General features: G+C 40.8%; 1 protein-coding gene across 1 annotated transcript in view; it reads left to right on the top strand.

Annotated features, from left to right (window-relative positions):
* slc7a9 (solute carrier family 7 member 9) overlaps positions 1-15,202 on the top strand; it is a gene marked incomplete at its 3' end in the record, with an annotated part of 28,344 nt that overhangs the window by 12,055 nt on the left and 1,087 nt on the right. Inside the window, exons 3-9 of the mRNA XM_084476352.1 lie at positions 10,610-10,757; positions 11,081-11,323; positions 11,850-11,975; positions 12,120-12,219; positions 12,317-12,361; positions 14,223-14,346; positions 15,115-15,199. Coding sequence (XP_084332478.1) covers positions 10,610-10,757; positions 11,081-11,323; positions 11,850-11,975; positions 12,120-12,219; positions 12,317-12,361; positions 14,223-14,346; positions 15,115-15,199 — 871 coding nt within the window. The remainder of the gene's footprint in view (positions 1-10,609; positions 10,758-11,080; positions 11,324-11,849; positions 11,976-12,119; positions 12,220-12,316; positions 12,362-14,222; positions 14,347-15,114; positions 15,200-15,202) is intronic.

Below are 15,202 nucleotides of genomic sequence, written 5' to 3' on the forward strand. Positions count from 1 at the left end.
ACGTGGTTCGGAGCAGAGCTATGAATGAATGTCATGTTACAATGAATGTTTATGTTTGAACTCATGAAGTCGTTTGCAACGTGAACGGTGCATACATTGTGTACATTAATGTTTAATCGATTAATAATAATTTAATGAATAAATAAATTAACATCACAGCGTCCCGCTCCTATCACAGGAACCTAGAATCAATATGTTCGGGGGTTTGTTCAGAATATTGTGCATATAACGTGTAGGCCTACATGTATTAAATGCAGGATATATGCGTGGATGTTACAGAAAATGAAATAATGGCCAGTTTGTGTAGTCGATGGCAACCACCATAGCGCCATAAAATCCTGCGCAGCCTGCCCCATATTTTGTCGAAAATAATCTCCCGATTGAAATCCATTGGTTTAATATTGAATTAATAATATATATATATATTTTTATTATTATTATTAATTAATATATATAAAAACATACAATTATTTAGTCATAATATTATAAGTAGACCACGTAGCTATGTAGCTTATTGTTATAACAAGATCTGTATCTGATCATTGACCATTGACATAGGCCTACATATTTATAGGCCTATATGTATTTATTCATTTATTTATTATATAGGCCTACGGAGACCACCACACGCTCTATTAAATCCCAAGAAAGAAGACGCCATACCTGCTCTAAAAAATGTACTAAAGTTTTTTTAAAGTTGTTAAATAAGAGAACATCATTAGGCCTACACGGTTACATAAAATAACATAATCAGCAAAGACAAACATTTATAGCCATGATTTAAACGGCACGCGAGCTGCTGGGTTCAGCGTCCATAGCAACCGTCATAGCAACCATGTTATTATAAAGTATGTCCACCATTTTCACATTAAAAAGACTTCCCTTTCCCGGGCCACATTGACCAACTCTGACGGGGGGATCCCGAGGCGTTCCCAGTCCCAGGAAATAATTTCTTATTATCTTCATTATCATGTTGGTGGGTGTTCCCTTAACCTGCGTCCGCGTCCCAGTTTGATTGACATGATCAAACGGCCCGCCCCGCCCCCTGAAGACAGCCCTCACTGCTGTCTCCGCACACAGCTATTTGATAAATGCCAGATTATAAAACACGCATTTTAAAAAATCGAGTCAATAACTATCAATAACAATGCGGGACAACGTCTCAATTTGTAAAAAGTGGAAATGCATGACTGTCCCGCACAAAGCGGGACATCTGGTCACCCTATAGGCTATAAATAAATAAATAAATAAATATAAATATATATATATTAGTGGTGGGCCGTTATCGGCGTTAACGTGCTGCGTTAACGCGAGACTCTTATCGGGCGATAAAAAAAAATATCGCCGTTAATCTATTCTCAAAGTTGAAGTAAACAGAAGCTGAGTGTTTAATAAAATATAATGTCCATAATCGCGCCATATGCTGGAGACAATGTAGCAATGATAATAGAAACAACTTGGGTGAGCGATGACACTCCTCCGAGCTGCCCGCCTTGGTACGGCGGTAGGCGGACGCGTACCAGCCGTCTGCCGTCAACGCCGCCCCCACCGCCGCCCCGGCTGCCGCTGCTGCCGCGACGCGCACCGGAGACGAGCGTGCCGTGGACCTGTAGCGAGGGCGCGTCCCGGTGCCGTTATATTTTCCCGTGTTTGAGTTTGTGATAGTAAGCGTGTAGTAAGTTATACTAGAGTTTGTGATGCATTTTGGAAACAGGAGATGAGCCCCTGGTCTAATGCGCCACCTGGCTTGAGAAACCCGTTCTCAAAGACTTACTTTTAGTCATTATTTAGGTAGCACACACATATTATGAATGCCTTCGGCAGAATTCTAATGAGCCATTTTAATCTAGATTAATCTAGATTAATTCTATTATATATATATATATAGACCTTACATGTTTATATTCTGAGAAACGCTCCGACGCATGGGTTAACATTTCGTTCTGCGTAGAACGAAAAAAGTCAGACAATCGTGCTCTGGGACACGATTCAATAGATTAACTTTTGTGCGCATGAGCACGAAATGTTTTTGAGGAGGTCTGCTGTAAAAACCGGGAAAATCAGAGTAGCCCTAATACACTACATTTACCCTTTGATGCATTTGTTGTTTTGACACATACATAGCTAGAGGGTGCATTGTACTATCTGCGCACACCCCTTCTATAGTCGAAGAAAAAATCCAAATTGAAAGGCTATGGTTTGAATTTCGTTCTGTGTAATACGAAATAAGTCAGACAATCGTGCTTTGGGACACGATTCAATAGATTAACGTTCGTGCAAATGAGCACGAAATGTTTTTGAGGAGGTCTGCTCTTAAAAGCAGGGAAATCAGTTGTATCCCTAATACACTACATTTACCCTTTGATGCATTTGTTGTTTTGACACATAAATAACTAGAGGGTGCACTGTGCTATCTGCGCACACCCCTTCTATAGTCAAAGAAAATATCCCAATTGAAAGGCTATGGTTTGAATTTCGTTCTGTGTAATACGAAATAAGTCAGACAATCGTGCTTTGGGACACGATTCAATAGATTAACGTTCGTGCACATGAGCACGAAATGTTTTTGAGGAGGTCTGCTCTTAAAAGCAGGGAAATCAGTTGTATCCCTAATACACTACATTTACCCTTTGATGCATTTGTTGTTTTGACACATAAATAACTAGAGGGTGCACTGTACTATCTGCGCACACCCCTTCTATAGTCAAAGAAAATATCCCAATTGAAAGGCTATGGTTTGAATTTCGTTCTGTCTAATACGAAATAAGTCAGACAATCGTGCTTTGGGACACGATTCAATAGATTAACGTTCGTGCACATGAGCACGAAATGTTTTTGAGGAGGTCTGCTCTTAAAAGCAGGGAAATCAGTTGTATCCCTAATACATTACATTTACCCTTTGATGCAATTGTGGTTTTGGCATAAAAATAACTAGGGTGCAGTGTACTATCTGCGCACACCCCTTCTGAAGCCTCTCTCTCTCTCTCTCTCTCTCTCTCTCTCTCTCTATCTCTCTCTCTCTCTCTCTTTCTCTCTCTCGTTTCGTTCTGTGGAGCACGAAAAATACGTTTCAGTCTTTGAGGGGGTCTTCTGCAAAATCGGAAATATTGACACACACACACACACACACACACACACACACACACACACACACACACACACACTGCATTGGTTTACATTTCATTCTATGTAGCACGAAGAAATCGGAGAAACGCTCCCATTCACGATGCATAGGTTTACATTTCGTTCAGTGTAGCACGAAAAAAACGCTGCCACTCAAAATGCATCGGTTTACATTTCGTTCTGTGTAGCACGAAATAATCGGAGAAACGCTCCCATTCAGAATGCATTGGTTTACATTTCGTTCTGTGGAGCACGTTCGTTTCATTTTTTGAGGAGGTCTGCTTAAAGATCGGAAATATTGACATACATATAACTAGAGGGTGCACTGTACTGTCTGCACACACACACACACACACACACACACACACACACACACACACACACACACACACACACACACACACACACACACACACACACACACACACACACACACACTCTCTCTCTCTCTCTCTCGCTCTTTCTCTCTCGTCTGAAAAACGCTGCCATTAAAAATGCATTGGTTTACATTTCGTTCTATGTATCACGAAAAAAATCGGAGAAACGCTCCCATTCAGGATGCATCGGTTTACATTTCGTTCTGTGTAGCACGAAAAAAACGCTGCCACTCAAAATGCATTGGTTTACATTTCGTTCTGTGTAGCACGAAATAATCGAAGAAACGCTCCCATTCAGAATGCATTGGTTTACATTTCGTTCTGTGGGGGACGTTTGTTTCAGTTTTTGAGGAGGTCTGCTTAAAAAATCGGACATATTGACATATACTGTATATAACTAGAGGGTGCACTGTACTGTCTGCACACACACTCACTCACTCTCTCTCTCTCTGACGCTGCCATTCAAAATGCATTGGTTTACATTTCGTTCTGTGTAGCACGAAAAAAATCGGAGAAACGCTCCCATTAAGAATGCATCGGTTTACATTTCGTTCTGTGTAGCACGAAAAAATCGGAGAAACGCTCCCATTCAGAATGCATTGGTTTACATTTCGTTCTGTGTAGAACGAAAAAAGTCGGACAATCGTGCTGTGGGACACGATTCAATAGATTAACGTTCGTGCACGAAATCGCGTGATACCGGGTTGATATATAATATATAAATATCTATATCATATAATATATACGATATATATAATATCATGGCACAAAGCGGTGCGCGCCTCCGGATTATATTATTAACCCATAAACGACGGGCATTCCGACGTCTCTCCCTCTTCCACAACAGGTACAGACACACATCTCGGCCATGGTTGATGAGAATGAATTGGCATGAATGACCGTTGGCAGGCAAAACGCTCCGCGACAAAATTCGCCCCGCGACACGTTAAGTGCACACAAATAAGCACACATTAAGCACAGCGACAGATTTCGCTGAGTCGCGCTACAACATTCGCTGAGTCGCGCGAATCGGCGAAATTTGTGTCTTTTGGTGTGAACGCACAGTTAGACTGCAAGGGAAGCTCAGCTTCCCCTAAAATTAAAAAAATTAAATGGTCAAATATATACTGTTGTGTTAACATTTAATTGACTAAAAATGCGTCCATCTAGAAGATGAGTTCGTTCAGAATCAGCTGCTTATCGATTGACTCGATTTCCTTCTCATTCATTCCCGTAGCGTCACAGTGCATTTGCCTGTTGAAGCTCAGCGTCCATCCACTTCAATGGGGATGCATAGAACAGCTTTTTTTTTGTGCAAGGCAAGGCAACCTTATGTATATAGCACTTTTCATACACAGGGCAGACTCAAAGTGCTTCACATATAAACATTGTCATACAATAAAAGAAAATAATAGATAAGTAAAAAGTAAAATAGATAGAAAATAAAGGCAAAGTTAAAAAAAAACATTTTAGAAACATTTTAGAAAGGCAAAGTAAAAAAAAAAATGCATTTTAGAAAGTGAGAAAATAAAGGCAAAGTTACTAATAAAATAAAAAATAGATAGAAGCATTGTAGATTTAAGATTTAGCAGAAAGCTAAAGCAAACATAAAAGTCTTCAGTCTTGTTTTAAAAGCTGTCAGAGTTGGGGCAAGTCTTAAATCCTCAGGGAGTTTATTCCAGCTATTTGTTGCATAGTAACTAAATCCTTCTTCCCCATGTTTTGTGTTGACTCTGGGGATAATTAACAGATTGGTCTCAGAGGATCTTAGTGGCCTAGAAGGCTTATGTAGTGGAAGCATATCAGTTAAATATTTTGGCCCTAAACCATGTAGGGATTTATAGGTTAGCAACATGATTTTAAAATCAATTCTCTGACATACAGGGAGCCAATGTAACGATTTAAGAATTGGTGTAATATGTTCAAATTTTTTGGTCTTTGTTAGAACTCTAGCAGCAGCATTCTGAACAAGCTGTAGTTGCCTGCCTAGAATTTTTTTGGGAGACCTGTAAGGAGACCATTGCAGTAATCAAGCTTGCTAGTGATAAAGGCATGTACAAGTTTTTGTAAGTCTTCGGTAGACATGAGCCCTCTAAGTCTACGTTTTTGAGGTGATAATATGCAGATTTTATAACTGATTTGATGTGACTGTCGAAATGTAAATCTGAATCCATGATAACCCCTAGATTTCTGGCTTTGATTGAGGTTTTCAGGGACAGAGAGTGAAGGTGTTGGGTAACTTTAAGCCTTTCGGTTTTAGCACCAAATACAATTATCTCGGTTTTGTCCTCATTTAGTTGAAGGAAATTTCGGCACATCCAGTCTTTGACTTGCTCAATGCACTGGCACAACAGATCCATGGGCTGATAGTCATTTGGTGATAGTGATAGATAGATTTGCGTGTCATCAGCATAGCAGTGATGGTCAATATTATTATTTTGCATGATTTGCCCTAGTGGGAGCATGTAGATGTTGAATAGAGAGGGTCCTAAGATCGAACCTTGTGGGACTCCACATGTCACATTTGTTGATTCTGAAACAAAGTCGCCAATGGAAACAAAGTAGGTAGGACCTAAACCAATGTAAGACTGTGCCTGAAAGCCCCACCCAGTTTTCTAATCTGTCCAAAAGTATTGTATGGTCTACAGTGTCAAATGCAGCACTGAGGTCTAGTAGTATTAGTATTGAGATTTTGCCAGAGTCTGTGTTAAGACGGATGTCATTTACAACTTTAATAAGGGCAGTCTCGGTGCTGTGAAGGGGTCGAAAGTTCGAAGTTGTTGGATGACAACTTTCTCAATGATTTTACTTATGAAGGGTAGATTTGATATTGGTCTGTAGTTGTTAATAATAGAGGCATCTAGGCTCCGCTTTTTTAAAAGGGAGCCTTAAAAACTGCAGTTTTTAAGGCTTTTGGGAAATTGCCTGATTGGAGAGAGTTGTTAACTATTTGCAATATGTCTATTGCTAGGACAAAAAACAAAAAAACATTCTTAAAGAGGTTGGTAGGTAAAGTATGCAATGTTACTTTTGCCTGAATAGGGTGGTAGTCCAACATTTTTGTTTAAAGTGGAGACATTGATGGCGCGTCTGATGCCTTCAATTTTGCTGCAAACTCATTGCATTTCTGAGTGGAATGAAGGTCAGGTGGAATTTGTGTTGGGGGCTTGGTCAGTCTATCAACAGTTGCAAATAGGGTTTTGGCATTATTAGTATTGGTTTTAATGATATTGGAGAAAAATGTTTCTCTAGCACTTTTTAAGTTTTACGTTTTGTTTTACGCCATATGCGTTCAGCCTTCCTGCATTCTTTTCTCTGGACTGTTACAAAAGCAGATTTTCTCCAGGGTGCCTTTTGCTTTCTAGAAATCATTTTAACCTTATAAGGTGCAATGACATCTATGACTTTCAAAATTTTCAAATTAAAGTTTTCTAAAAGATCATCAGCAGAACATGGGTTGAGAGATGGTAGCAAGGAGATGGCCTTTTTTAAAAGTACATTAGAATGTTCATTGATATACAGTTTTTTGACAGTATTTGATTTTGTCTGTATGTCGGGAATAAAATATATATTAAAGAAAACACAGAAATGGTCCGACAGTGAAGGATCAGTCACCGAGAGATCTAAAACATTGAGACCCTTTGTGATAACCAGGTCTAGAGTGTGCCCCTTACAATGAGTAGCCTCTTTCACATGTTGAGACATTTCAAATGTGTCCAAAATGGTAAAAAGGTCTTTTGCACACTTATCATTAAAATCATCAGTATGAAAATTGATGTGACCAGTTATAACTGGTCACATGTAGACTATAACTACAGTCAAAGTCTGTGGAGATGCTAGACAATAATTCTATAAAGTCATCGAAGAAATTTGCAGCATATGTGGGTGGCCTGTAAATAATTAATAGGAGAACTCTGGGGGAACATTTCAATACAGCACAAAGGTATTCGAATGATGGAAAATCACCAAATAACATGTTTCCCCTGAAATACATTTTTAAATATAGCAGCATCCCCTCCACCTCTTTTTCCAGATCTACATACATCAAAAAAGTTATAGTTGGGAGGAGCTGTCTCTATCAGAACGGTTGCACTGTTATTTTGTTCTAGCCATGTTTCAGTTAAAAACATGAAATCCAGTTGAGAAGTGGTAATAAAATCATTAACTAAAAAATATTTGTTATTAAGAGACCTAACATCAAGTAGACCCATCCTGATGGTGTTATTGATAGGCTTTAAGGTTGATTTTGGTTTGGAGGGAATAGGTATGAGATTTGAGAGGTTAGCAGTGCGTCTAAGTTTCCCTTTGTTTACTCTCTTAGTGGTTACAGCAGGAATGCAAAAGTTGCCATGTTTGATGTAGGCAACCTTGGGTTCAGCAGATTATGCAAAACTTCCTTTGTGCTGTTGGATGTTATCAGACTGTGGTCATGACGTGGGGATGGTATCATTGACGCAGATGCAAGTTTAAACATTTCTCAGTTTCTTAAATTAATCTGGAAAATCATAAAGGGAGGAGACAGTGGAACTGGAGTTGTTGTTGTGGCTATGGGAGAGATGAGGCTGGTGGTCATCATCGATGGGGGAGTGCTGGAGGTCATCGTCGATGGGGGAGTGCAGAGGAGGGGGGTGGACGTTCCTCGCCAAGCCAGCATCAGCAAAGGGGGAAGGCATGGTGTTGATGGTGTCGGGCGGGCTGTTGTCTCTCTTCAAAGTCTGTGGTCTGTCTGTGTGTCAGAAGTCGGACAGTAGATGTGTGGGGGAGGCTGTAGTCTCGCTTCTTCTCATGGCATGATTGTCCAGCTTCGGGAAGGATACAGTGTAGCTTTGATCATCCTGTTGTGTCCTGGAGGAGTCCTTTGCATTTTTCTAATGCCGCTAGCCTCATTTCAAATAAAGCCACTGTCTGTTGCAGTTTGGTGCAGTCTGTGCATTTCCCAGTCTCCGTGCCTGAGACATCAGAGTACAGAGGCATGTTGGCGATAGGAAAGTCCAAGGCTTTTGCTGCGGTCTGATCCGGTAGTCAAAGTGCCAAAATGTATTGTTGAATCGAGCAATGGAGGGTGAGGGAAACAAACTATATATTCTATAGTATTATGATCATCAAATAAAATAAAATAAAGTAGACCTGAAAGATGAATTAAGTAGTTTTTGCCACTGCCTAGCGGAGCTTCGGGCGTCGAAAGTCGATGGTCATTGGATAATGCTGCGATTATGTCCCTCCCACGGACGCTCAGCATCTCTGGGGGGGAGTGGAGTGGGCTGGCCTGGACACTGGGCTTCTGCGTGATGATTGGAGGGTCTGCGAAAGACTGAGTTGTTTGATTGACAGCGATTTTGAACTATAAAACGTCACCGGAGCTCTCTTCAGTCCTCAGTCCCATCGCAGATTTTGCAAGCGAGTCGAAAGACAAACTGCAACCTATTACTTGATATTTGCTTGGCGAAATTGCTAGACAATTTTTTTATTTTTTATTTCATTGTACATTTCATACACTAATACACACAATTCCTTGCTTCAGTTTAACATAATCCTCACATTTCCTTTTTCAAGTTTAATATTGTTTTGGTAGTTTGCCATCACTTTGATTCAGGGAGCCTGAGGTCTGAACTTCAAGTCCTGTATTCAGATCAGGTCTTGCAGGGTGACAGGGGAAAGCTGTGTGATTTCTTGGTGTTCATTAAAGACATGGAGTTGGACAGTGCAATGCCTCAGCTTTAAAAACAGTTTTTTCATTAGTGGCAACAATTGGAGCTACATCTGCAGGTGTATAAAGGAGCTTTTCCTGTTTAAAGCGGCTCAAGTCCTACACCCATAACACAATGGGCCAAGGCCGTTTAAGCAGCCTAGCTCTGCTGGCCATTGAGAGGACACTGGTCAAGTCACTGGGAAAGACAGCTAGTTGGTATGATAGAGTATTTCCTTGAAAAGGAACAGAGAGGATAATTTTCATATACATAAATTGACAATTTATATGATGTAGGCCGAAAATGAGCTTCCCCGCTTTAAAAGCTGAGCAGCCGCCACTGGTTTAGGGGTTATGATAAAATTAGAGGGACAAAGGAAATATCCTTGAACTTGTTCAGCTAGTTTCGACCCATCCACTCTCAACAGAGAAAAAATACAGACGTCGCTGCTGTCCTATAAGACACAGAATGACAAAACCTATCGCCCTTGCCACCTTTGTCAGTAGAGTCATTCTCAATGTAATGTCTGAGTCAAAATATTCTCCAATCTCTTAGATTGAGATAACTGATGTTATCTGTAACTGTCCTTTGTTGTATTTATCCAGCAGATGTAAATCAATGAGTGATTCTTTACAGCTTTGTGATTCGACTGGAACAGGAAAGAATTGGAGAATGTTGTTATGACACCTTTTAGGAGAATGGATTGAAAGTGGTCAGGGGTCAAGGTTTACGATAGAGCCGCGTAGTTCAGAGCCGCAATAAGAAAGCCTTATACTTGCCCACTGTCTCAACCTGCTTTTGGTGTAGTGACAAATCAAAGCTGCGGTTTGTTCAGTCTTTGAAATTAGTTGTGAGTCTGTTCCCTTTCGTAGTCAGATCTCTAATATTCCATGCAAATTTGTTAAAATGCAACATTCATTGTACCCTAACCATAGAGTGGATTGAAAAGGCTGTCACACGGAGGGCGTGCAGCCAAGATGCTCTGAGATTTCTGAAGGTCCTTTCTGTGGGGTGAGGCTGCTTCAGAACATGGCTGATCATTATCCACCAGATATATAAAGTGATAAGGAAGTGGCAGTGATAATGATTGATGATAAAGGTTTGGGAAACAGTGCTTTAACAGACATACATTGTAGATAAAGAGGTAATCTGTAATCCAATATGTAGCCTGATAAGGAGATTGTGGGGTTGTTTCAGTGTGTTAGGAACTTTTTGTGTGTGTGTGTGTGTGTGTGTGTGAAACACAAGTAGGGGGAGGAAGTGGGGGGAGAGAAAGAGAGAATGTATGGAATGCAGTTGAGTCTGGTGCTGAGAAGGTAAATAGTGGTGGGGAAGGTAAATAGTGGTGGGAAAATCACAGTGTTCCAAGTGGAAAATGATCATTTTATAATATACAATTCCCTCTCTCCGACCCATCCCCAGGTGAGCCTACTGAGTGGGGTGTGCCTCATCGTGGGGACTATGATTGGCTCTGGGATCTTCATCTCTCCCAAGGCAGTGCTGCTTAACACAGGGGCCGTAGGGCCATGCCTGCTGGTCTGGGCTGCCTGTGGCCTGCTCTCTACACTGGGTAGGGCAGGAGACGCACACACAGCAACGCACACACAACACGATTTGATATGAGTGACGTTTATATTGTGTGTTCCCCACGTGTTGTCCATGTACTGTAGAATCCAACCGTGTGTGTCTGTGTGTTTGTTGGTCGTGTGCTCGCTTTCTGTCCGTGTTCATAAACGTTTGTTTGTGCGAGTGTGTGTGAATTTGTGTGTGTGTGGGCCTGTCCTTGTGTGTCTGTATGTGTGAGTGAGTGTCTTGTCTATACATGTGTGTGTGCATATCCCTGTATGTCTGTATGTGTACGCGTGTCTCTCTCTGTTACCATTGGTGATACAGGCGCCCTGTGTTACGCCGAGCTGGGGACCATGATCACCAAGTCTGGAGGGGAGTACAGCTACCTGATGGAGGGCTTCGGGCCCGTCGTCGCGTACCTCTACTCCTGGACCACCGCCATCGTCCTGAAGCCCTCCTCCTTCGCCATCATCTCCCTGAGCTTCGCCAGCTACGCAGCCACGCCCTTCTACCCAGGATGCACTCCTCCCCTCATCGTCACCAAATGTCTGGCGGCGGCATGCATATGTGAGCTATGCCGTCTTCCCGTAGTACTAGTAGCCTAGTAGGAGTAGTCGTAGTAGTAGTAGTAGTAGTAGTAGTAGAAGTAGTAGTAGGCGTAGAAGTAGAAGTTAATGAGGAATATAACAACAGAAATGATATCACAATGATAACAATAATGATTTGTTAGATAATGATAACAATGATTTGATAATAACAATACTAATGATATGATGATAACAATGATAAAAAGTATGATATGATAATGATAAAAATACTAATAGTAATTATAACAATAATTATTATTATGTTATTATTATTTATATTATTATAATTATAAGTATGTGATAACACAAATGCTTACTACCATGATAATATGATAACGACAACAATATTTATACAATAATGACAATATTGATATGATAACAACCACAATAAGTATATGATAATTAGAACAATGATAACGGTAACAGCAACAGCACCAACTACAATGAGATAAACAACACTACCTCATAGTGAATAAAGAGGTGTGTGTGTTCTGGCTCACTCTCAGTGCTGATCACCCTGGTGAATTGCGCTAGCGTCCGGCTAGCTAGCTTTGTCCAGAACTTCTTCACCGCGGCCAAACTGTTGATCATCTTGGTCATCGTGGTCTCCGGCCTCGTTATGTTGGCACAAGGTGAGCCTTCTCTTAGCTGGTCATACATCTTCATCGTTACGTTACGGCGTATCAATTCATCACGTGAGGGCAACATGTTTTCACTGTAACCTTTATATTGTTATGACCAAGCTGATGGTGTGATTGCCTCATAATTCCGTCCAGGACACACCAAGAACTTTTCAAATTCCTTTGAGGGCGGCTTGACCTCGTTTGGCACCATTGGACTTGCGTTTTACAACGGTCTCTGGGCATATGATGGCTGGTAGGAACTTGTTACCTAAATGTACATTGATCTATGTCCTGGCATACCCTGCCAAAGGTCTCCTGTCACATATTAACACGTTCATATTTTTACACAGGAATCAACTGAATGTTATCACAGAGGAACTGAAGAATCCATACCGGTGAGAAATAAATATATCTATATATATATATCATATATATATCATATATATATATATATATATATATATATATATATATATAATATTGTTGGCAATACATATTGAGAGTATTTCAGCGAGTTGTAGTACTGTACTAAATCAATGTAAATATGCCATTACAACCCGTAATGGGTATAAGACGTATGTTACGTTACGTTAATGGATTACAATGACGCTTGAACCAGGAAGTGAAATCAAAATAAAAAGCAAGTCAAAAATAAAGCATTTAATGTACGGTATATACATACACACACACTCACACACACACACATACACACACACACACACACGCGCGCACACACACACACACACACACACACACACACACACACACACACACACACACACACACACACACACACACACACAAAGGAACAAAATAAAGGGATCGCTTCGGGGTAGCTAAGGCCATAATAATAACCAAAATACCCTCTGTTGCTTTACCAAAACCCACAGTCTAGGTTGAACAAAAATACACTTCGAAACTACCTCTCTAACAAGCACAGGAGAAAAACGAAAAAAGCAAAAAACTAAATGGCAACAGAAAAACACAAATATCTAGACTCTCGGTCACAAATCTTATACCTTGGCGCACGAGAGAGAGAGAGAGAGAGAGAGAGAGAGAGAGAGAGAGAGAGAGAGAGAGAGAGAGAGAGAGAGAGAGAGAGAGAGAGCGTGAGAGCAAGAGAGCCAGTAAGCCGGAGAGAGTGAGCCAGACAGCCAGAGAGAAAGAGCCAGACAGCCAGACTCGGGTGCTGGCATACTTAGTAGATCAGCTCTACTAATCACCAAAAGAAAGCATTGGCTGTAACAATACTGTAACCTCTGATAATGAAACTTTTTTTTGTCATTTCTTGCATGAGAAATGCTGTGGCAGATTCAATCACAATTTTGTGATCAATTACAATGACATAACAACCAACATTACAATGCTCCCAGCTCGAATGGTCATTGCCATGTGACCTTGCAATGAACAAGCCCTATACACCACAACATTTAAGCTTTACATTAATCACAGTTTAAGTAATTCTTGCAGTAATTGAAAAGTTGAAATGTTGATGATTGAGGTGGTCTGAATCAAACACTAGGACTTTTATAGATTCTCCCTAATCTAGGTTAAGATTTTAAACAAAGTGCAAACTAAAAGATTTGTACAATGTTTTTTCTCTCACGATTTTAAAATCGTAAGAGACCACACACAATGACATGTAAGAATACATCTTAAGAAGTTGTATTGTAAGTTAAGGCTACTGATGGTGCCATTCATTCCCATGGCAAACCAGCATTTTCATTTTACATTCACACAACTCCCTCGATTTTGGAAACACAAGTGTAAATGTTTACTTGGGGATTTTAAAGGAGTTTTAATTGAGTACCTTTTCTTTCTAAATACAAAGAATTAAGCAGCTTCATTCCGATATTTTTGCTGCTGTGAACCACCGACCAAAACCAAACCACAGCAGCAAAAATATCGGAATGAAGCTGCTTAATTCTTTGTATTTAGAAAGAAAAGGTAAAGCAAAAATATCGGTTTGAGATATGCACAGAAAAATATTGGAATGAAGCTGCTAGGACTAGGATTAGGACCTGAGTATTGGGGGAACATTCAACATATTAATAAATAATATGATGTTATGACTCAAAAAGGCTACTGCTGTTAGATGCCCTCCTCATAAAGCGCTTTATGGGCAATGTGTTTTGATGCTTCCATTTCCTTTTAATTTCAGACTATGACTTCAGACTATGCACAACGGTTGTGTGTGTTTGACTCGCGTCTTCGTCAGGGCCACAAGTCGTTAACATCACTGTGTTTTTCTGTAAGGAACCTCCCATTGGCCGTCCTGATAGGGATTCCCCTGGTGTCGGTGTGCTACGTGTTGGTCAATGTGTCCTACTTCACCGTGATGTCCACCACAGAGGTTCTGCAGTCGTCAGCGGTGGCCGTGGTGAGCACATAGAGAGAAATCAACAGACAGCAACTTGCATAAATCACAACATTACATTTCCTTTAGACGGGTTTCAATCATGTGATCAGAATAAATCAGGATAAAATGTCCAAGCCCGCCATCTTTGTACTATAAATTACAAAAATGATAGACTAACCGAGCAACCAGTTATTCTTCTTCTTGATATAATTAATAAGGGTTTTGCTTGGTATGTGTGTGACATCATGAGCAATCTTCCTAAAGGAAACCCTCACATTTTATTGCTCTCATTCAGAGCAAAATACATAGGAGTATGCTATAGGGGCGCTTATAGAAGCTCAATCAATATCCTCTTTTGATAGACATTCTCGTGTTGGGTTTCTGCGACATTGTCCAACTGTCCAATCCCATCGACCATTGACTACACAACAATCTGTTGATGAGCTGCATGCCTACAGGGAACACAGTGATGGGCTGATTGGCTGCAGCCCAATAGTAACAACTGTTGACTCTTTATTTACTTGTTAACGTGTGTGTGCAACACATGGAGCGTTCAAGCTTGTGCCACCGAGTGACAGTTGTCCTCCAGGGTAAACCTCACTCCCAATGTCTTAGCACCACTGCGACCACAGATCCCAATGGCTGCGGTGATTTAGCATAGTGGTGTGCATGGTGCCAGTTCGATCCCCCTGCTTCACGGCATCAGAAAAGCGCTGTTGCACTCGCCCCAGACATTGAATGTACTTGAGTGAGACCCCTTACAAGGGCTTCTGCTTGTGATTCCTCCAGACCTATGGGCACCGGGTCTTACATCCGGTGTCCTGGATCGTTCCCCTGTTCGTGGTCTTCTCCACCTTCGGCTCAGCCAATGGGAGCT

The sequence above is a fragment of the Micromesistius poutassou genome, assembly GCF_964030765.1.
Source record: "Micromesistius poutassou genome assembly, chromosome: 12".
NCBI classification, from domain to species: Eukaryota; Metazoa; Chordata; class Actinopteri; order Gadiformes; family Gadidae; genus Micromesistius; species Micromesistius poutassou.